The sequence below is a fragment of the Typha angustifolia genome, chromosome 8, assembly GCF_048772165.1.
Source record: "Typha angustifolia cultivar Huaian chromosome 8, ASM4877216v1, whole genome shotgun sequence".
In the NCBI taxonomy this organism is placed as follows: domain Eukaryota; kingdom Viridiplantae; phylum Streptophyta; class Magnoliopsida; order Poales; family Typhaceae; genus Typha; species Typha angustifolia.
The window spans coordinates 4,100,287-4,121,277 of NC_133246.1; the positions used below are offsets into that span (position 1 = coordinate 4,100,287).

The window sequence follows — 20,991 nt, forward strand, 5'->3', positions numbered from 1 at the left end:
CAGACTTATAATAGTTAAAATGGGAAGGGAGGAAGTAAGCTTGGCATGGTTGACTCTCTGAAAATAAGGTCAGTCAGGGCGGCTCCATCCTCCCACTTGAGGAATTGGGCCAATGATTAGTTACATCACGGGTGAGGATTTTGTGGATCTGCTGCTACTGGTCCGAGATAGTGCACATTAAATAATTCTGGTTATATTCAAAAAGGGATACAGAGAGTGTAATTTTTTGACTACTTTGAGTCTGCTCCTAATTCTTTTTCATGCCCAATTCATTTTAAAACTTAAATATAAGACTGCTTGCGTTTTTAAATAAATTAAAAAAAAAAAACTATGGATTGAGGTTGTTAGATTAGAAAGTGCGATTGGGATTCTTGGAAACGCCAGGGCATAAAATCTATCTCATTTTTATGCAGATAACACGTGTTCGGCTCAAACTTTTTATTCTTTAATAAATAAGCCGACCAGGAGCTGAAATTAAAGCTTGGGTCCTCTAATGATCTGCTGATGTGGCCGGAAAGCTGTCTCTAGGCGGCTATATGTTTCTTAATGACTTGACTTTTTGGTCACTACAGGAAAGCTCTCTTTCCTAGTTCTATAAGTAATTAAATCATTAGATTGTTGCTGGTTTTAATTTCTCCATGGTATGGTATGATAATGTTAATGACTTATGAGTTGTATGCCATTTAAGTCAATTTAATTATTTATTAAGTGAATAAAGCTAGTTAAACTCAAAATAGCTCGTTAAGCTAAAAATGGGCCGAATTCTTTTTGAACATTCTAAGCTTGATGAATTTAATTTTAAGCCCAACAAACACGAGCAAAGCTCGTGTAGTTTAAACTTTAGACTTCAAAAACAACTGGGAAGCTAGTAAAGCGTGCACGGGAAATTCGACAAGTCGGATTCGGATCCACATCAGTATCCGACCCATTGGCAGCCCGAAACTTATAAAACGAAGTCTAGCTTTCTTATTAGGGATTTACGTTTCCCTTCTCTTCCAAAACTAGTGAGCTCTCAAAACCCTACACCCATGGAGATGGACGCAACTCCCACCGTCGAAGAGATCGGTCCGTCCAATCCCCAGTTCACTGACTCCATATGCTCCGAAGTTAACGGAGATAGAGTAGCATTAGTTGCCTCGGAGAAGCGCAAGAGAGAGGAGGAAGAGGAAGAGAGCAATGGAGTTGGGGAGGAAGCCAAAGAAGACTCGAAGACCAAGGCTCCACTGTGGAAGACGAGCCTGTGCTCGTACTTCCGTAGGAATCTCGGGGGAGATGGCTGCAGCCATGGCGACGCGTGCCGCTATGCCCATGGGGAGGCCGAGCTCCGCCCTCGACCTGACAACACGTGGGATCCCACCTCCAACCGCGCCAAGAAGCTAGTGAAGTCTGATGGGGCCGGCAGAGACGGAAAGGTGGAGGAAGCTTTGGCGGCGCCGGAGGTGACGGTAGACGAGGAGTCGCTCGACAAATGCCTGATTGGCCTCCCGAGGAAGTGGGCGTCCGACAATTTAAAGAGCTTCCTTGACGGTCAGGTAGAGTTGTTCTGTTCTCTATCTTGGTGAATTGATTTCTTTGATACGTAAGGATATATTAAAATCGTACTATCTTGTTGTTACGCTGCTATCTCAAACACAGGGACATTCAAAAGAATCAAGAGACAAAATAGAATTTCAAAAGAAGCAAATATGAATCTTTTTGTTGATCAATCTAACGACTACAATTTAGGAATGTAATGAAAAATCTACTCTTTTGATAGAACTCTTCTCTACATCAATTTGCTGAGCTAAGTAACTTTACTCTGAGACAAGGAATAGATTTAAGGTCACATGGAACACAAATTTTCAGCTTTTAGGACAAAGCTATTACAATAAAAAATTTGTGAAAAGAGGAAAGGAGAAGAGGGATACCCCACCATATGTGGGGCAGAAAAGAGAGGAAGGAAGAACAGTGCCAACAAATGAAAAGATGCTTAACCCACCCACTGAGAGGAGGTAAAAGAGAAATGGGAATAGGGAGTAAAGAGGAGGGAAGCCGGAGAAAAGGTTGTAATAAACCTTTTGGAGCTGATTTTAATTAGTTCCCGTGTACCTTATTGTGGATGTCCAATAGGCACAAGTTAGAATTGATTTAAGACTCATACTGAGGTTCTCAGTGAAGGAATTGACTTTTGATTAATAATCATCCATCATTTACATAATAATGAATATTCAATTATCTCATCTACAATATACTATTTATCCATTATGAGAACATCATCTTGGTCTATACTACTTAAGTTTCTATCTTGAGAAGTTATCTACTACATGTAATGATTGATTATATTAGGTCAAAGATTGTTATTGCTTGAATCTTTTATGCTCATCAGTATATTCTATTGCGTTTGTGCACTTCTGATAGCAAAGTAAAATATTACATAGTCTTTTTATTTCTACTCCGTTGACTGTTCAACAAAAGTTTGGATTTTCTTTCTGTGTGGAAATCTGAAACCATTACTTAATGTTCAGGGAATTTTCTACAAGTCTGCTAAAAAGAAAAAGGGAATGCCAGTAGGTTTTGTGACCTTTGAGAATACTGAACATCTTAAAAGTGCTATTGAGGTAATCCCTTGTACTTCCCAAACATTTATTAGTATGAGTATTTGGTAACGGAATCTTGGTTTTTCTGCCACCTTTCAAATTGAATAGATTTTGAATCAAAAGTCTACTGGTGGAAAGGAAATAAAGGTTGTAGATGCCATCCGTAAATCCCATGAGAAGAAACATAAGATGGAAAATTCTTCTGATCAAAGTAGACAACGGCACGGGGCAAACCAATCAGGCAATGAAGATTCCAATCCTGACATGGAATCAAATTTGGTCAAGCTGGGTACTAATACTGAAGAAGAAACTTCTCTAGGTGAAGGCTTAGCTTCAAAGACAAAAGCTGTTCGTGATGTGGTCACTCCGCTTGCTCATATGCCCTACAATGAGCAGTTGGATTACAAGAAAAATGGGCTGTTGCAAATACTCAAGCGACTTGTAAGAGAGTTGCCAAGCCTTGTAGAATGTATTTTCTACTGAAATTTGGTTGAGAAACTATATTCTTGCTATTATATCCTGTTCTTGATTGTTATAGTCTGTAATGTTCTTTAAAAAGATTTGATAATTCAGGTTATGCATAATTGGGAGTTTCTTAGTTTTCATTCCACTGCAGACTCGGAATGCTCGGAAAGCTTGTCCAGATTCTGTACCACTTCCAGAGTGGGTGATTAAGTCGAGAGAAATAGGTAATGTCCCCTTTCACTATTCACTCTTGGTAACCTTCTCTTCGAAAGAGTTGCTATGGCAATTGAATTTTCTTTGTAAAATAGCTGGTGAAAACATCACAAAATTTTGCTAGCGGATCTGTCATCCTTTTAAGGGAAAATTTATCATTTTATTTTCTATAAGGTAGATCATCTTTGAGTCTTTTTTTTTTTTTATTAAGCTCTTTTTTTTTCTTAATCCATTTCGACATTGATTGACATAGGAAGATATGCAATTATATTTTTTGGGTTCAACTACCACAATTGCTCCTTTCTTTGCTTTTAGTACTTAGGAATCAAAAACTCAGGTTTAGGCTATAAATAAATTTATGTATTGATAGTGATAAAAATATTTGATGCAAGTTCCCTGGGAAATTCTTTACAGATAAGACTGGACTTAGCCTTCCTAAATCCTACCAGTTAGTAACTACCTTATCGAACTTTTGACTTGCATAAGATGTTAGGTTGTTGCTTGCCTTGTGCCCTTGCTGGTGATGACGGGTAGAGTAAAACTGAACTCGCCAAAGCTAACCCTTGCTGGGCTGGATCAAAGAGTAGAAATCCTTCACATAAAATGAACTTTTATGATGCTTTTACCTAGTTTTTCCTATGACTAGAAAAATGATCTGATGAAGCACTCCTGTAAAAGACAACTCCAGTATCTACAAGATCAGTATCAAAGTAGCATGTTCATTATCACTAGACAATGTTTCTTTGTTATTTGATGCTCATCCAAAGTGTTCTCTTTTTACATCTATATTGCATAATAAAAATTTTCTGGTGCATTTTTTTCATTTAGAAGTGAATTTTTTATCTAAATCATTTAGGTGGTCTTCCGTGCAAGCTTGAAGGTATATTACAGTCACCAATAATAAATGGATACCGTAACAAATGTGAGTTTTCAGTGGGCTATTCGTTGCAGGGTAAACGAACTGTGGGATTTATGCTTGGAAATTTTAGGTCAGTATATCTCAATTCTTTTGTTGAGGAAACAATTTTGTGTAGCTGATAACAGGTGCTTCTTTTACCACAATAATCCAGGGAGGGTGTGACAGCAGTTGAGGAACCTGTCAACTGCCCAAATGTATCGAAAATTTCCTGTAAGTATGCTATGATCTTTCAAGATTTTTTACAGTCATCAGTCTTGCCTGTGTGGAGCAGAATTGACAACATCGGATTTTGGCGCCAATTGATGGTATGCTCTCCTGTACCATATATTGTGTATATCTTTACAAACTAAGAGTATCAAACATTTGCATGGTGTAGAACTTTTGCTGACATATTGACTGTTGCTCTATATTTTGTTAGACATCTTTTGCCATCTAATCATTACCCTGTTGAAATTTTATGTTAGGTGCGAGAGGGGAGGGATCCAGTTCAAGTTGCTGTTGCTCAAAATCTGGAACCTCAAGTCTTGGAAGTCATGCTTGTCATTCAGGTTACCTCCTCCTAAAGGAAAGAAATCAAAGTTGTGTTACATGCAATATCATTTTACCAATTGTGCTATAGGCATGGAGATATCAAAATATAACATACAATCATGCCAACATTCTTGATCCATTCTGCAAATTACGTATGCTTATTTCCGTTTCTTGCATAATTGTATATAGGAACTGCGAAATCTATCGTAAGTTTGTATCATGTACAAAATGAATCAGTAATTGCAATATATTTAAAGGAAATTCTCAACATGATTGATAAACTTTGATTGTTAAGGAGTTATTTTCTCTGGACATTGATGTTTTTGTTCAGCATGAGCTGAAGTTCTAGTTCACTTATTTGCAGGTTTGCTCTTCTGGCGTTGATGAAGAACTGATGAAAACTGAATTTGACAATTTGTCTAGGGCTTTTGCTCAAGGAGCAGCTGCATGCTCACATCCTCTACCTCTGACAACAATAATAGTGCAGGTGAGTTTATCATTAGAAGAATTATTCTTTGATTCTACTTAGTCTGTGGGTTCGGATGAAAAATGAGTGAGTCCTTATAGATTCCTCCAGCATACAGACATACTAGGTCAAAATGTTAAGATAGTTGGATATGGTCACAGTTTCTGATCTTCATCCATTTGAACAATTTATATTCAGGGCTGCCCAAACTACTGGATCCTTTTTTGACTTCAGTTGATGTTTATAGTATCTTGTTTAGTATGTTTTGGTCTTTTAGAGCTTTTTAATATCAGAGAAGTGCTCTTTTGGTCCATCTTGGTGTAGAATGAATAACTGACTGCACCTATGTATGTGAAAGCATTGTTATTTAGTACTGAATCAGGCTGTAGTTTGATGCTAGAATTGAATCTAATTTTCTTTTGTTGTTGTAGTTTTGATTTTTATTTCTTAATAACTGCCAATAGATATTGTTAGAAACAACTTCTAGGAAATCACAATCTTCTGTCAAACACCAATTCTTAAGCCCTTAGTTATCAATTTTTTTTCTATTTGGCTGCATTTTTCCTTTATGTAAGAGGATTTCGTTATATAGTTGCTCCTACTAAGTTCATGCAGCTACGTCAGTTCCTTTAATAGTTCTTCATGTAGTTTGGTACCCTATATGAATGAATTTTCTAGTGATGATGCAGTAAAGGTTTGGTACTTTGATTGACAGTGCACTGGTTGAAATGCTATACTAAGTGATTTTGGTTCCTTAATGATATGGATGGGGTTAAAATTTTGTGTTATTGAATGATCATGAATTCATGATTAAATCTCTATGCCCTAAATTAACACAGTTTAAATGTGAAGAACTGATGCGAACATCACTGATAGGATGCGATGGCGTGTATACCAGCGCAGGAGGCGCCAACAATTGATGATCCCTCCTATAGGGATCTGGTTCTGATTTTTATTTATTTAGGGTGTCTTTTGTTTATTTTCTATATAGGGTGTTTTTTGCTTAATTCTATTGTAGGTCTATATATAGATCCGTTATATTTTTTTTGGAACTTAATGAAAGTTTATGTGATTTGTTTTCTAGAGGATTTTGGTGTGAAACCATTTTTAGGGTGGAGATGTGAAACCCCATTCCTTCCCTTCTTATCTCTCTATTTCATTTTTCTCCACTACGTTTTGCATCAAGAACTGCTTTTACTTTGCTCTGTATTTGTCGGAACAATTATTTATAACATTCTCCGGAATTGTATGAGAACTTTGAGCTTGAGAATGGTTTTTAGATTTTCAATTGTAGTGCTGATTCTTGTAAATGGAGTACTGCCATTATAATTTATTCTGCATGTCTATAAATTAGCTTTGTATGGATTTATAAGTATGTTCGAATTGTCATAGTTTGGTTTTTCTTATCTCTTTTGCTTATTATTTGTTTGACTTGACAAAATGATTAGATGGATAAATTCCAAGCTTGGGGAGGACAGTGGAATCTAATATAGCATGAGTTGGACTTTAACTTAGGCCACACAATACAATTCAATAAATTTAGGTCAAGATATAACTCCCTTGTACTTGATGAACAATATTAGCAAAAAGAAAGTTTCTTCTGTCTTCATAAATTGATTATTATTTAACAAGGAAATTTCAGAAGATATCTTACATAAAAAGATTTTAGTTGAAGTGCTTCTTGCACATAATTTTTCAGGAAGTAAATCTCAGATGGAAAATTGTTGCAAGACAACCATCAGACGAGCCATGGTTCTCTGTCACAATGTTGAGCCGGTGGGAAGCAACAATTTCACAAAAGTAAATGCATGTAGGTGAAAAATGCAAAGATAGAGTAGTCAATATTTAACAGATAGAGTTGGACTGAAGAATAATGGGAGGTTAGGCCATAGTAAAAGATCAGAAGATGAGGTAAGATAACTTAAAAGTTATTTTAGATAACAGAGAGGCCATCTATTACAATAGCACAGAGCAATTTGTTAGTGACAAAGTGAGGAGGGCAAGATCCAGAACCCTAATGTAGTAATACAAGGTGTCCGAATAAACATGATTAGCATGATGCCCACTTGGACTACCAGAAGTTTTTAGATCAAGATAGAGACAAGTAGCAGAACAGGAAAGATTTTGGTCACGACTCATGAATATTTGGAGCATCAGTGTCTAGAATATTTCTAGGGTATTAACACTCTCTTTTCTGTACTTTCTAATTCTGTTTTAAAGAGTGTTTTTCATGTAGGATCACAAAGGAATATCAAATGCTGCACCAGCTGATTGTCCATTGATTCCCCTGCTAGTACCACAAGTAGATGGAAGTGCTTGTTCAGAAAAAATTTGTGACAATGGTGGCAGGATTCATGATTACATAAGCAATCTCCGCTTCTCCATATCACCGACAGCCTTTTTTCAAGTGAGAAACACTTCAATTCCTTAGTCTCAGTTTTTCATGATTAAAAGATGTGCTCACCATTATAACTAAGTCTGCAGGTTAATTCTCTTGCTGCCGAGAGGTTATACAACCTTGCAGGTGATTGGGCTGATCTAAATCATGATACATTACTCTTTGACATATGTTGTGGGACAGGAACAATTGGCTTGACTTTAGCAAACCGTGTTGGAATGGTAGTTTCAAAAACTCTAGTTGATTTCTTAAATTCTTGGTTCTTGTTCAGACCTAATGTGTGTGGCTGGCTTGGGCCATATGTTTTTAAATGCCTGCTGTTTCTGTTCTTTGATATACCTCTTTCTAATAGAATAATCACATCAATCTAACATCATGAGTAGTAGAAATTAAAACCATATTTTAAACAAAGCGTACTTGGCTCCTTTTATTTTGTGAGTGGTCTTGTTTATAATAATTAATAAGTATAACCCTTCCATTCTTCCTTCAAAATAATTGCTTGTTGTGGGCAATGTTGATTCTGTATCAGTTGGAACTTGGAAGACCTTTTTAAATAAAAAATATTGTAATGGTAAAAGGTTCGCATTTTTCTGAAATATCTGGTTGACAGGAAAACTTGTGCTTGATGCAACAACACAGGCCCTTTGCAATAAAACTCAAGAGTGATGGACATACTTTATTGAAGAATGTTCCCTATTTTTACATAGATTTCCTCTTTTTATTTTTCTAAAATGTTAACCACTAAACAATTGTTTTAATTACTAAATCTTCGGAAACTCATAGAATCTCACTTTGCACTTTACTGATTTCTTTATATTGATAACTTGTAAATTCTCCAGGTTGTTGGTATTGAGATGAATGAGTCAGCAGTCATAGATGCACAGAGAAATGCAGTGCTTAATGGTGTGAATAATTGTAGATTTGTCTGTGGAAAGGTAAGTTTGTTTCAATCAGAGTTTCCTGTACTGTGACCAATTAATGACTGGAAACGTAAGTTCCAATTTTTAATACAGGCAATATTGCTGCATGTAATGACAAAAAACCTGAGCTTTTGTTTAACATGTAAATAAATTTCTAAGCTAACTGCCTCGCTTGATTGCTTGTGATTGTATTATTAAAATAGTAATGACAGGTTATATTCAAAGCCTAATAATATATGGAGATATATGAAAAAAGGAAAATTAGAAAGGACAAAAATATTCAATTCTATTGAAGCCAACTTAATCTTTACTGCCTCTATGCATGACAATTACAACTAGTTTTGGTCCCAACAATTTGGATTTGGCTATATAGATCCTTTTCTTCCATTCTCACTCTTGTGTTCCTTGTATGATTCTCTAGATAAACAAGTCGGAAGTGAGTTCAAAAATTTCTTTTTTATGTTCTTATTTGGAGGCCCTAATGACTGCTTTATGACAGATGCACTCCTCTGTTCTATTATGCTATATTGATTCCTCAATTTCACTTCATTAGTCTCTTCTAGACCTCTAATTCATTTCTGAATTTACATCATGAGTCTTAACAGGCAGAGGATGTAATGGGGTCTCTGCTTAAAGAGTATCTTGGTGTCCCACAGCAAGCTGCCCTAGATTGTAATGGTACCTCAGCAACGAATAGCACTGAAAATTATGACAGTGCAACAAATAATGCTGATAATGGTGGAATTTTCCAGCATGATGCATGTACATCCAGAGAACTCGTATGTGCAACTGCTGAGGAGATGCTAGACAGTTCAGGTGATAGGAGCAACGAAAAATTTGAGGCCAGCTGTGAAGAGAGCTCTGAAAATAATGGAGCAGATAACTGTTACAACGGATCCTCTGAACATGAGCTTTCTTCCTGTGATGCCAAATCATCTGTTATCCTGAAAAGTTGCACTACAGGGCCTAAAGACACAATTCCAGAGAATCAGAATTTGAAAGATGTAAGTCGGGATAACTGCCTTCCTGAAGAAAAGGGAGCTGATATAGCTCCTCTGTGCAGATTTAAGAATGTCGTGGCTATTGTTGACCCTCCACGGGTCGGTCTTCACCCCATAGTAAGTTACCACTCTCTACATAAACTTTTTTCTTTTGTTTTGTTTTCCATAGGAGGTAATATATTCCATCACCACACTATTTTAATTTAACAAATTTAGGTAACATTCTTGGCAGTTATCATTAATATGTAAGAAAGTTTCATGACATTGAATTGTCCATTGTGGTACTTAAAGGTTTGCTTTCAGTTCAAATCCTGATGTATATTTTTTTTGATATTCCTGCAGTCATGATTTAGAGCCATGGATGCTTTTAGTATGTATTTTCTGAAGCAATTTTCAATTGAAATCAGACTAATTTGATTGGGCTGCTAGTTTATTTAGTGTTAGTGCCCTGATATCCTTTTAATTTTGAAGTCAACTTGATTAGTTCCATTTGCTCTATGACTATCTAAACTACATGTTTTTGTTACATATCTACTTGTTTCTGTTCTTGAAATCTGATACCTTGAATGTCATGAATCTAAGAATTTTCTTTTTATACCTTTGGGAAAAAAATTATTTTACCCCCTCATTTCAGTTACATATCTACTTTGTTACATATCTCTGAAAAACACCTTGGGCCATATTTAACCTGTTGCAACAATACCATCAAAGAACATTCCTAAACTGTGATCACAGTTTGTTTAACTCTGTACAGATTTTTACATAGTGTTCACCGTCTGACCTTTGTTTTCTTCTATCAAAAATTCCAAATAGTTGATTGCAGCGTTACCTTCTTAAGGTAAACTCATGGTTTCTATGATTTCCAGGTGATTAAAGCTCTCAGGACTCATCCACGTATAAGGCGACTTGTGTAAGCTCTTTTATCTAAACTCAAATAATGTTTATGCACTCTTGTTTCTTGAGAGGATGTTCCTGTACTCATGTTGATCACTTGCATGAAATGGTTCGGTTCTCTTCTGCCACTGTATTAAGCAACAAACGTTGAAATATCTTATCTTTTTTTTTTAATTTGAAATAGAAAATTTTGTCCTCCATCAGGTACATTTCCTGTAATCCTGAAAGTTTGGTGGCTAATGCGATTGAACTTTGCACTCCAACTGCTGATGTAGCGGAAAAGAGGAAAGGCAACAGAGGATGGCGAAACATGAGCAGTGCTGGTCTGGCCAGACAGCGGACAAAGTCGATGCCGAACTCTGAGCCTTTCCGGCCTGTCAGGGCCATGGCGGTCGATTTGTTTCCTCATACTCCACACTGTGAGTTGGTGATGCTTCTTGAGAGGTAGGACTGCGGCTATTCTTTTTGCCCCTGAAGAACTGTTCTAATCTGATTTATTCCAGAGAATAATGTCACATGTATTTAAATTGGCCTGCCAATTTAAATATGCTTAAAATATTAAGTGTAACTCTTTTTTGTTACATATACTAACATCGATTAAGATCAAGAATTTCCTTTTTCTTATGTTTTAATCAATTGCATGGAGGCATCCGAGTAGTGCCATCTTTCTTCTTTCTTCTTTCTTTTCCGTGACGTTCGTTACAACCTCCGCAACCAATTCTTTTACTGGGCTTCGGTGGCTAAAGCTGAAATGCCGGTGGACACCTTGGCAGGTCGGCTACTCGGTCAACGTCAGCTAACTAATGAAGCGGGTTGGATCAGGTTTATAACTTAACTAACCGTTATATATATACATATATAAGCAGCAATGGTGATGTTATAAGGAAGATTTTTGTTATTCTTTTCACCGTTTGTAAATCTTGAATGTTGAAGTATAGACTATATAAAATATATCATGTATGATTATTTATTTATTTTTAATTTTCGACCGTTCGCAGCTGCCTCTGAAGTATATTGCTCGGCCTTTGATGACTTTAAAATGCAGCTTTGTATTTTGTTTGCTTTACTTCATTGGCCTTCAGAGTATGGATTGGGTGGTCCAATATACTAAACATGGTTACACTGAAAGAAAGAAACAACATAAACTCCAATCTGAAACACCCAAACCTATGGACTATGGTAAAGCGAATTAGACAAAGGTGGCACTTTTGGAGGCCTTTGAACCGACCCACATGCATTCTGTGGACTTATTACCATGCATGAATGAATGAATGAATGATTAGGACGGCAATACCCGACAAAAACACGCATATCATGATAAGCCTTGACTTCCTCAAACGGTAGAGTAGAAGAGCAAAATCTTAAAATAGCTCCAGATTCGGACAAACAAACACGTGATGTAGCTACTAAATGAATCGGTTTGAATCGATCAAAGAACAATGTAACCATTTCTTCACATTCCAACTAATAATCTTTCGGAGCATATCGAAAGTATACAAGGATAAGGATAAGGGAACGAATGCAATCTTGAATTCCTGATTTCTAAGGAACGAATCGATGAGATGGTGAGTGAGAGAGAGAGTGGAAGGGAGATCAAAACATCTCCAATCCAGCGGCGTAGGAGTACCTGGATCTCTGGATGTTCTCTTGCCGCTTCTTGTAAACAATCGCGCCGAGCACCACCAGCGCCGCCGCTGCCATTACCCCCACGGCGATCCCGAGCTTCTTGCCCCAGTTCATCCCTCCTCCTCTTTTCCCCTCCTCGGCTTGGTCCGCCTCCGCTCCGGCCTTGATCTCCTCGTGCGCCGGCGTCGGCGCTGGAGGCAGCGGCGACGAGAGAGGCGACGGCGCCGGAGACAACAAGGGGGACGGCCCCGGAGACGGGGATGGAGATTGGGAATCCTCCGGCGGCGCGGGGGGTGAGAGGGTGTTGAACGGAGCTAGAGCGGTCGGAGACAGCGCCGGTTTCGGCGAATGGGGGGATGGTGACGGAGGGAGTGAGATCTGGGAGGAGGAGAGATCTGGTGTTAAAAGGAGAGAGAGAAGCAGGAGAAGAAGAGATGCCACTGCCATGGAGGAAGATTACTAGGGTTTCAAAATGGAGAGGTAGAGAAGGAGGAGGAGAGGCGGAGGACCAGATCGCTCGCGGTGGAGAGTAATGGCTAATGATGGCGAGCGCGCGCGAGAGAGAGAGAGAGGAAGGAAGTGGGAGGTTTATGGGATATGAGCACCGCCAAACAGAGGCGAGGGAGGTCGTTGGGATTTGGAGATCCGCGTAACGGCGTTGCTTAACGGCAGAGACATGGGTAAGCTGCAGTGCACGTGCTTTGAATTCTGCCAACTTTTGATGGATATTGAGACTTTTTGTTGCCTAACAATCTATACACACACACACACCTAATAAAAACCAAATCTAAAGCTAACCTGATCTTCTATTGAAAATATTAATAACTATATTGCACTCTTTCTATTTTACAAGAACTGTTGCAATGGTGCTTAGTTTTAAACGTAAAGTTGTGTGTATTAGTACCAAATTTTGACGAACCTGCAGTGGATTCAGATTTTGAGGCGTTGACTTGTAATTCTTAATGTGATAGATAGGATCTCGAGTCCGATAGATTAACGGAGCAAGAGAGAGAGAGAGAGAGAGAGAAAGCTATTTCCCATCTCTAAGAAAGTGGAGGTTGACAAAGTACGCATTTCTTTCTCAAGTCCAAGTCAGAGAAGAGAAGAAGGTGGCCAAAATTTGCGGGGAAACTTAAATTATTCTCTTTTTTACTTTGTTTATTCTTATGGTACACAGTACACAACATTGGTAGTGCATCCTTCTTAAGCAAGCTCTTTAATCCTTTTTTTTTTTAAGTACGAAAGGTTTTCACTCGGTCAAAGATACACAACGCGTCTTGTTAGGTTAGCTGATAATTTTCTTTCGTTAGGAGAATTGGAGTTTGGATAATGAAGATAAATTGAATAGTATAGTTGAATCAAAGCTTGGTTGGAAGCCTCTGGTGCTTCTGCTGCAGGTGTATTGCGGATGAGAAAAAGAACAGAAAAGAGAAGCGTTAACCTCTGTTATTTGATTGCAAATCTAATCATACAGGGTTTTCAGATCGCCTACATTCGAGTTATAGCCAGTTACAATCATGCAGACTCTCCTAATAGAGTAAAATCTCTAGTCGTTTGATGAATGAGAGCATCTGTCAAGAAACCGAAAAAGCTCTACAATTCATCTTTCATGTCTGCGGTGCTAATCTTCAGACTCGGTGCTTCTGCTGCAGGTGCTTCAGCTGCAGGTGCTTCAGAAGCAGTCTCGGCTTTTGTAGCAGATGCCGGTCTCTGGAGCTTGAAGGGGATAGAGGCATGCTGCTTGATAAATTTGTAGAAGGCCACAACTGTTCTATCTGTTTCGACGGTGATCTTCAAAAAGACAAGTGACAACCAAATAAGAATAATGATACCACAAATGATAATACTAATACCCTACTGAAGATTAGCATGATGGAAAATTTGCATTTGACACCTACATTTAACCAATATTACAATTCAAACTCTAAATGATGAAAAGAAGTGCCCAAGTGTAACTGGATGGCATAAAAGGAGAATATCTCACTTCACGAGGAATAGGAGAGATCAAAAGAGAGTTTTGAAGTGAGAACATCAGACTTTCCTCTGACTGGGTAAAGAACCAGACAGGTAGGAGGGAGGTTACAAGCCTGTCTAATTGAGCAGAATCCAGTTTGACCATCTGTTATGTTATGCTAGATTTGGATATTGGTTTTTGCTGATTATGTGAATGGTTAAATCAACACGTGCCATTGCACAAAACCTAATAATAGATCTAATAGCGAGGTGTTTTTCTATTATTTTAGAGTGTAGGCATGAATATTGGATTAAAATCATTAGATTGCTTAAAGATGGAGTTAATTCAAACTTTCCTAACATAGATGGACTTTTGGGCAGACAAATAGAAAAGTAACATGAATAGGTAATACTTACTGGATCAAAACTTTTATTCCCTGCTGGATAGAAGAGCAATGTTGGGAAACCATCAGCCTGAGACACACAGGAGGTATATTTTAGCTTTAAGATTCAGTGCTATTTTGGAATTTTAAATAGACAGTGTTAGTTCAAATGACTCAATAAAAAAGAGAGAATATAATCAAGCTATAATGCAATAAAATTGTACCAGGAAATATTAAAATTTAGTATTTACTTGCTTGATGGAGTAAAACTCAAACATAAAACTCAACATAATATAAAATAAACATATAAATATATGTTTATGTGTCATAATCAGGTAAGAAGCAAGACCTTGGCACGTGGATGCTCATTTTTGGTTCCATCCATTTTTGCTATTACTAGAGAGTCAATGCCACGGAGATGCTTAGCAAGCTTGTTGTAGATTGGCTCAAGTGCTTGGCAATGCCCACACCATGGTGCGTAGAGCTGGTCCAAACTGAAGTGAGATTACACTGCACTACAACTAAAACCTTCCTTGACAAATGAAATGAGAAAAAATTACCTCTAGAAGGACATCCTTAGACTCATCCAAAACTATATCGTCAAAATTATTTCCAACAACAATTTTGACATCCCCGTCATTCTGTGCAGATATTACAAAAAGGGTATCTCGATCAGATATGGATACAAAAAGAGAAAGCCACAAAGACATGTTTCAAGCTTACTGTATCAGGTATAGGATCGGATTTGTAGAAAATCTTTAGCTTGTCTTCCAAGAAACCCTCAGCAAAAGTCTATATGAGAAGATACAATTTGTTAAGATCAGTACTAGATACCCGCAGAAAACAACATGATAATATCGACCTGCACAAAGTTCTCATGGAGTTCTCATGGAAGAACAAATGATTGCACAAAACATACTACAAACTGCAAAACTATAGCACGCAAATCCTTGGCAACAAGAGCATCAAATACCAGGTCATATATTATCTAAATAAAATGCACAATAAGATATGAGATTACAACCTTAACAGAATCAAAGCAACATTCTAGCAAAGCAGTAGTGATATTGCCTTAGAGACTCAGAATAAGTAGATGGTTTGGTGATGCTACCTTAATTTACATTCAGTCAGAAAATGAAAAAGGCACTATGTCTATGAGCATACACAAACTTGTGTGCAATCCTGTAAATCTGAAAAATTGTCTGGGTACTGATTTACCATCACTAACTACATTGTGTCTCTGCATGCCTGCCTGCCAGAGTTCTTGTTACTTCTGTATGTAGCAGGTGAGAGAAATGGTATCAGAGCTCACAAGGAAGCATACCACCAACCCAATGTTATATAAAGGATTACCTACATTACTACTGCTATTTTTGGTCTTCCTTGCCAGAGTACAATATCAAATTGGATAGGTACAGTGTGGATACAGTGATGCACAATATGTTCATAATATGTCAGTAAGGGAGGGAGGAGGGGAGAAGGGGAAGGGGAGGGAGGAGGGGAGAAGGGGAAGGGGAGGGGGAGGGGTAACAAACCTTAATGTTATCCAGTGATAATTCACCCTCAAGCATATATTTTCTAGCATCTTCATTTCCCGAGTATGCCAAAACCTGCACAAATACAACAATCAGGAATTCAAAATTTTAAACTACTATTAGCTACATCATTCAAGAAGAGAAGTGATAGAGATACATGTGAGATACAAAAGTTAATAAAAGAGAAGTAGAATAAGAAAGAGAAGAAAATTCACTTTAGGATCATCTCCAGTCACGCCAAAGTAATCTGAAACTGGTACACCAACATCCTCATTGTCCTTCTCCACATAGATAAAGATGAGCTGCAATGGAATCAACAAAGAATCTCCGAATCAACTATACGTCTATATGTAGCTGTCTGCCCTACAGAACTTTGTGGCATGAAATTTCCAAAGAAAGCAACTACTGAAACAAATAGAGAACAGTGCACCTCTTTATAGTTTATAATGAAAAATAGATGGGATATTTCTTATGAAAATAAAGAGGGTGTGTGTGTGTGTGTAAAGGGTCCACATTTTGAGAATCAACCTGAACTTCTATATTAAAAATCATTCCCTCAATTTTTATGTAAAGATATAGGTGAATAGAAAATCAACTAATGTTGCCATCCAGTGTGCATCATATATAAGTTGTGCTTTAGTGGCACTTGCCTTGCCCTTGAATAATTTTGCTGCCTCTTGGAAGGTTGGCATGAGCTCCTTAGTATCATTTGACACAGCAAAGAGCAAAATCTGATAATGAAGAAAAAGGAAATACTAAATAAGTAAGAAAGTCCAAAAATTGATGCAAGAGAATGTGGACAAATCAGTAATAAATCACTACAAGCAGTTGATATGGCCTACCTGATTTTTAATTGGATTGTCAAAAATAGCTGGAGCATTTTCCCTGGTAAATATGGAAACTAGAGGAAGCTTGTTTGCAAATACAAAGTCAGCAATGGTAGACTTGGTAAACTCTCCATCTGCATAAAGTGTAGTGCCCTGGTTAGTTCCTCTAATTTAAAACAAGAATTTAGCAATGTGGAAATTAAAACAATTAAGATACAAGCATACCAAAGTAGGCCACCTTCTCCACATCCTTCTTCAGCAACACTAAAGATGGGCGTTTGGCTACCGGATCAATGTGGAAAAGCTTGGCTACATCAGGACTAGCAGTTTGGTAAAAGTTGACCTCATCTTCAAGTTTCGAGGCATCAGCAAGCTCATTACTGTCAGCACCCTGCAACAATAGAAAAGGAAATACTGAGCCAAAACTGAAGCAAAATTAGAAAACCATCATAAATCATGGGAAAGTACAAGTCACCATAGAAAAGAAAAGAATCAACATATACAACATAAGGAAAGAATTATTACCAGACATGTTTGACACTCCGTTTAGCTAGCAAACAGCATATGGGCTACTAAATAAATTTCTAAATCTAGTCTGTCTAATTCACAATATTATTGGCATTCGAAGGAAAAGTGATATTAGATCTATATGATACCATGGAAAGTCTAATACCTCACAGGTCAACTGAACAAGCCAAACACTTGACAATGACCAAATACTACAGCCATCTAGCAGAAGGCCATATTGTTGACATACAAGCTATGAGTATCATACATGAAACTTCGGTCTAGTGATGCATAAAGTCAATTCTCAGATGCTTTGTGTAATAGAAAACAATCCATAAATCTGAGCCAGAAGATCTAATAAACTTGAGAGATGCACATCTTAGTGCAGCCTGTGTGCAGGATGTTTGTTAATATGAAATTATTACATAAAGACCAGAAAGACAGACACTATACATACTGACATGAGACTTCCTAATCACATATCTAACAGTCATGCCCAATTTCAGATATATGAGATTATGAGTTTATTAAATCTCTTGACTCCTTATACTAAATGAGATGATACTGAATTTGCTCAAGGGGATCCACTTAGGTTAGACTGACATAGTCGCAAGGAAAAATAATTACCACCAAGGAGTCGAGAAAGCCCAAAACAACTTTATCCTCGGCAATCAGTATCTTCTCTGCCTCCTCGACAGTCGTAATGTTATGAATTCCAGGTCCTATCTTCTTCTTAATCCAGGTCACAATAGCATCTCTGTAATAAGATCCACCGAAAGCACATTTAGTTATAGTAGATTTGCAAAAAGATTAACACTGTGGTAAAGATGGAAATTAAAAAATGAAGCACTTTAGGGAAAATAACTCCTAGAAATTAAATAAGAGCAGATCAAGGCTGAAACGCATCAATCTTCAAACTTCTTACTTTGTCCTCTGACCCGGATAATCCCTGCGAACGCCATCAACGAAAAAGGCCACGCTTGGGAACCCCTGCACTTCATACTTCTGTGCGAGCTCGTTCTCCTCGGTGGCATCGACCTTCGCGAGCGCGACATCCTCGTCGCGGAGGGCCGTCGCCGCCGCCGCGTACTCCGGAGCCAGCGCCTGGCAATGCATGCACCACGGCGCGTAGAACTCCACCATCACGTGCCGATGGGAAGCCAAGAACTCGCTAAAGTTGCCTTCTTTCAACACCACCACATCGCTTTCGTCGATCGGATCCGCCGAGTTCTCGTGCATTTGGCCGGCGCCGTCCTCGTATTCGTCGGGATCGAAGTCTTCGCCGTCGGAGGCGTCGGACAAGGAGACTTCATCGGAGGAAGGGAACTCCTGGGAGGAGTCCATGTCAGAGTCAGAGTCGGAGCCGTCTTCGAGAAAGTTGAGGAGCTCCTCTTCCTCGTCGGCGTCGTTGTCAAGCTCAACAGCAGCGTTGGTGAATCCATGGAGGAGGAAGAGGGCCGAGAAGGCGAAGGCAAGGAGGACGAAACGAGGAGCCATTTGACAGAGAGAGAGATTTGGATCTCGAAAGTAGGGTTTTGAATGAGAGAGAGGAGGGGGGATTTGTCGACGATCGTCGATCTGGAAATGCTAACGGGGCGGGGTTTATGAGAAATGCTGACGGTAACGGACGAGGTGAGTCTGAAGAAACGTAACGCCCGAGACGGCGACGCTGAGTAGTGAGGTGTCCTTTACACGTGGAGGGACCTTATTGGTGCGATCGAGTTGTATTGCCACGTGGGAGAAGAAGGCATTATGGTGGGAATAAAGCCTTTTTAATCTTTCTATATTACGTGAAAGAAGGTAAACCTTTATCTAGTTAATTTTCCACTTAAATATCCCTCTTTTAGTTTATTATTTAAGATGATCGATTTTTTTATTCAGCAACCAACCAAACAAAACGGAGACTTAAATTTAATTCCTTAGTTAAGAAGAAGAGCAGTCTGCAATATTTCCAAGTCAAAATATAACTCTTTTACTATGAAAATAAGATGAAGGTTTTGAATTTATAAATTATTAATTATATACCAAGATCTAGCCTATGGATCATGGATGGATCATGTAGTCCATCTAGGAGTAATATAGTATTAAGAATAAGCTTCTTTTGTAACCAAAGCACTCTTCTCAACGTACATTATTACTCTAGCTTGCCAGTTACTCACTCAGGACCATATATTTTTTTCCCAAAGTAGGCAATATAAAACACAAAAATAAAAATAAAAAATACTACCAGAAAAGCAATCATTATGTTCTCAACTATGGTAAAATTATATTCTACCATAGTGTAGTTTACATGTTACTTTTTTTTGTTAATCATGGTTTGAAGTTTTACATTGAAGCTGTTCCTTGAATCCAGCATCCAACTAAAATAATCATAATAATTTAAATTTTTTTAATATAGGTTTCAAATTTTAATCTAAATTTGAGTTGAATCTAATTTGTATCTAACTCAATATCATCCTCATATATTAAACATTTTTACACTATTCCCATTTAACCAATAGAATCTAGTCGGTTGCTTAATTGGAGAGTTGGAGGCAACCTTTACTAACTGCATGAGCCAATAACAAAACAACAAAAGAAATTTTGTTGGCCAAGACAATTGTATCGAGTTGTTTCAAGAACAATTTGGTAGAATCTTAAACCAGGCTAAAAAGTACATAAAAGCCATGCATATGCCACTTACTGAGAGAAGTGGACCAAGGAAGAGTTGTGGCACCTCGGACATCTCTGGTTTTGCTCCTGGACCATCACATACATGAGGCATCTAGGGCATCCCCTTAGCACTATGACTCCATTTTCGATAGTCGAGAGCTCCTCCTCATTTCCACCTCTTGCTTCTGGTGTGATGTTTGATGTGTTTGATATTGCTGTTCTAGTTGTTGTTGTTGTTGTTGTTGTTGTTGATGATATTGATGCAGATGAGTTGTGTAAATTGGAGTGAGAAGAAGCTGAATTTTGTGCACCGTTAAGCTTCCTATAATTTGTATCCATTGGAGAGAGAGATCTAGAGTGAAAGATTGCATCTTTCTATATATTTTGAGGGGTAGACGAATAATATATGTAATGTTGAGTATTATGGCCACAAGATGCATGCAGAAATTAGACTACAAATTTGACAAGAACCTTTCAGTACCACCTACCGATAGCAGAAGCGATGCCGTCTACGGTATTGATCATATGTCTCAAGTAGTCATCAGCCTAATTGGATTGTTGGGCAGCCAATCTGGAGAGGCCAAGTGCACGACGAGACAGAAGGAAATATGGTTGGTATTCGATCAGTAGTATCCTGGAACATGAACACTAGCAAATCGTATGACTTTTGGCACAAGATGAACATATTTAAGAGTATCATCAAACGATCGAATACAGCGAATCTTGTTGTAGTGTATCATCAAATGATCAACATGTCAAAAATCTGTGACAATGGAGACCTCAACCGATGCAATGCAAAGTCACAAGAGAGCTTGATTGGAGACAACCTTACCCACCACAATTATAGAGATCGTTACCTAACCTCGGCCGGCATTGCAGTGATTGAAACACTCAGATTCGTCACTCAAATAGAACGTAATGCCCAGAATTTTTTGAAAAATATACGTATAGTCGTGAATTCGACATGCAAATGGGTACAAAGTTGCAAGTGCGCTAGGGAGATGTATCTTTGACACTGGGCTAACCCAGTGACCATTTATGTACGACTCCGATCACATTGGCAATGGAGGGGGGGATTGGTTCACTACAAACTAAAGAAACCATAACGACAGCCAAGAAGTCATA

General features: G+C 38.1%; 2 protein-coding genes across 2 annotated transcripts; one reads left to right on the forward strand and one right to left on the reverse strand.

The window, feature by feature from the left end:
• Window positions 1–972: 972 nt before the first annotated feature.
• On the forward strand, window positions 973–11,015 carry LOC140764288 (zinc finger CCCH domain-containing protein 24). The gene is made up of 14 exons (XM_073102766.1): window positions 973–1,532; window positions 2,505–2,597; window positions 2,685–3,017; window positions 3,193–3,265; window positions 4,111–4,243; window positions 4,325–4,478; window positions 4,638–4,721; window positions 5,069–5,191; window positions 7,407–7,577; window positions 7,655–7,789; window positions 8,408–8,503; window positions 9,094–9,606; window positions 10,356–10,399; window positions 10,588–11,015. Exons 1-14 carry the CDS (start codon window positions 1,029–1,031, stop codon window positions 10,829–10,831), a joined length of 2,700 nt encoding a protein of 899 aa, XP_072958867.1. The 5' UTR covers window positions 973–1,028; the 3' UTR covers window positions 10,832–11,015.
• Window positions 11,016–13,432: 2,417 nt separating this feature from the next.
• On the reverse strand, window positions 13,433–18,915 carry LOC140766051 (protein disulfide isomerase-like 1-4). Its single transcript, XM_073105450.1, has 12 exons — window positions 18,140–18,915; window positions 17,842–17,971; window positions 16,933–17,098; window positions 16,723–16,841; window positions 16,531–16,611; window positions 16,096–16,182; window positions 15,881–15,955; window positions 15,069–15,137; window positions 14,906–14,986; window positions 14,695–14,829; window positions 14,380–14,436; window positions 13,433–13,800 (listed from the first exon to the last, which is right to left on the reverse strand). The coding sequence occupies exons 1-12, from the start codon at window positions 18,709–18,711 to the stop codon at window positions 13,603–13,605; spliced, it is 1,770 nt and encodes a 589-aa protein (XP_072961551.1). The 5' UTR covers window positions 18,712–18,915; the 3' UTR covers window positions 13,433–13,602.
• Between the last annotated feature and the right edge of the window lie 2,076 nt (window positions 18,916–20,991).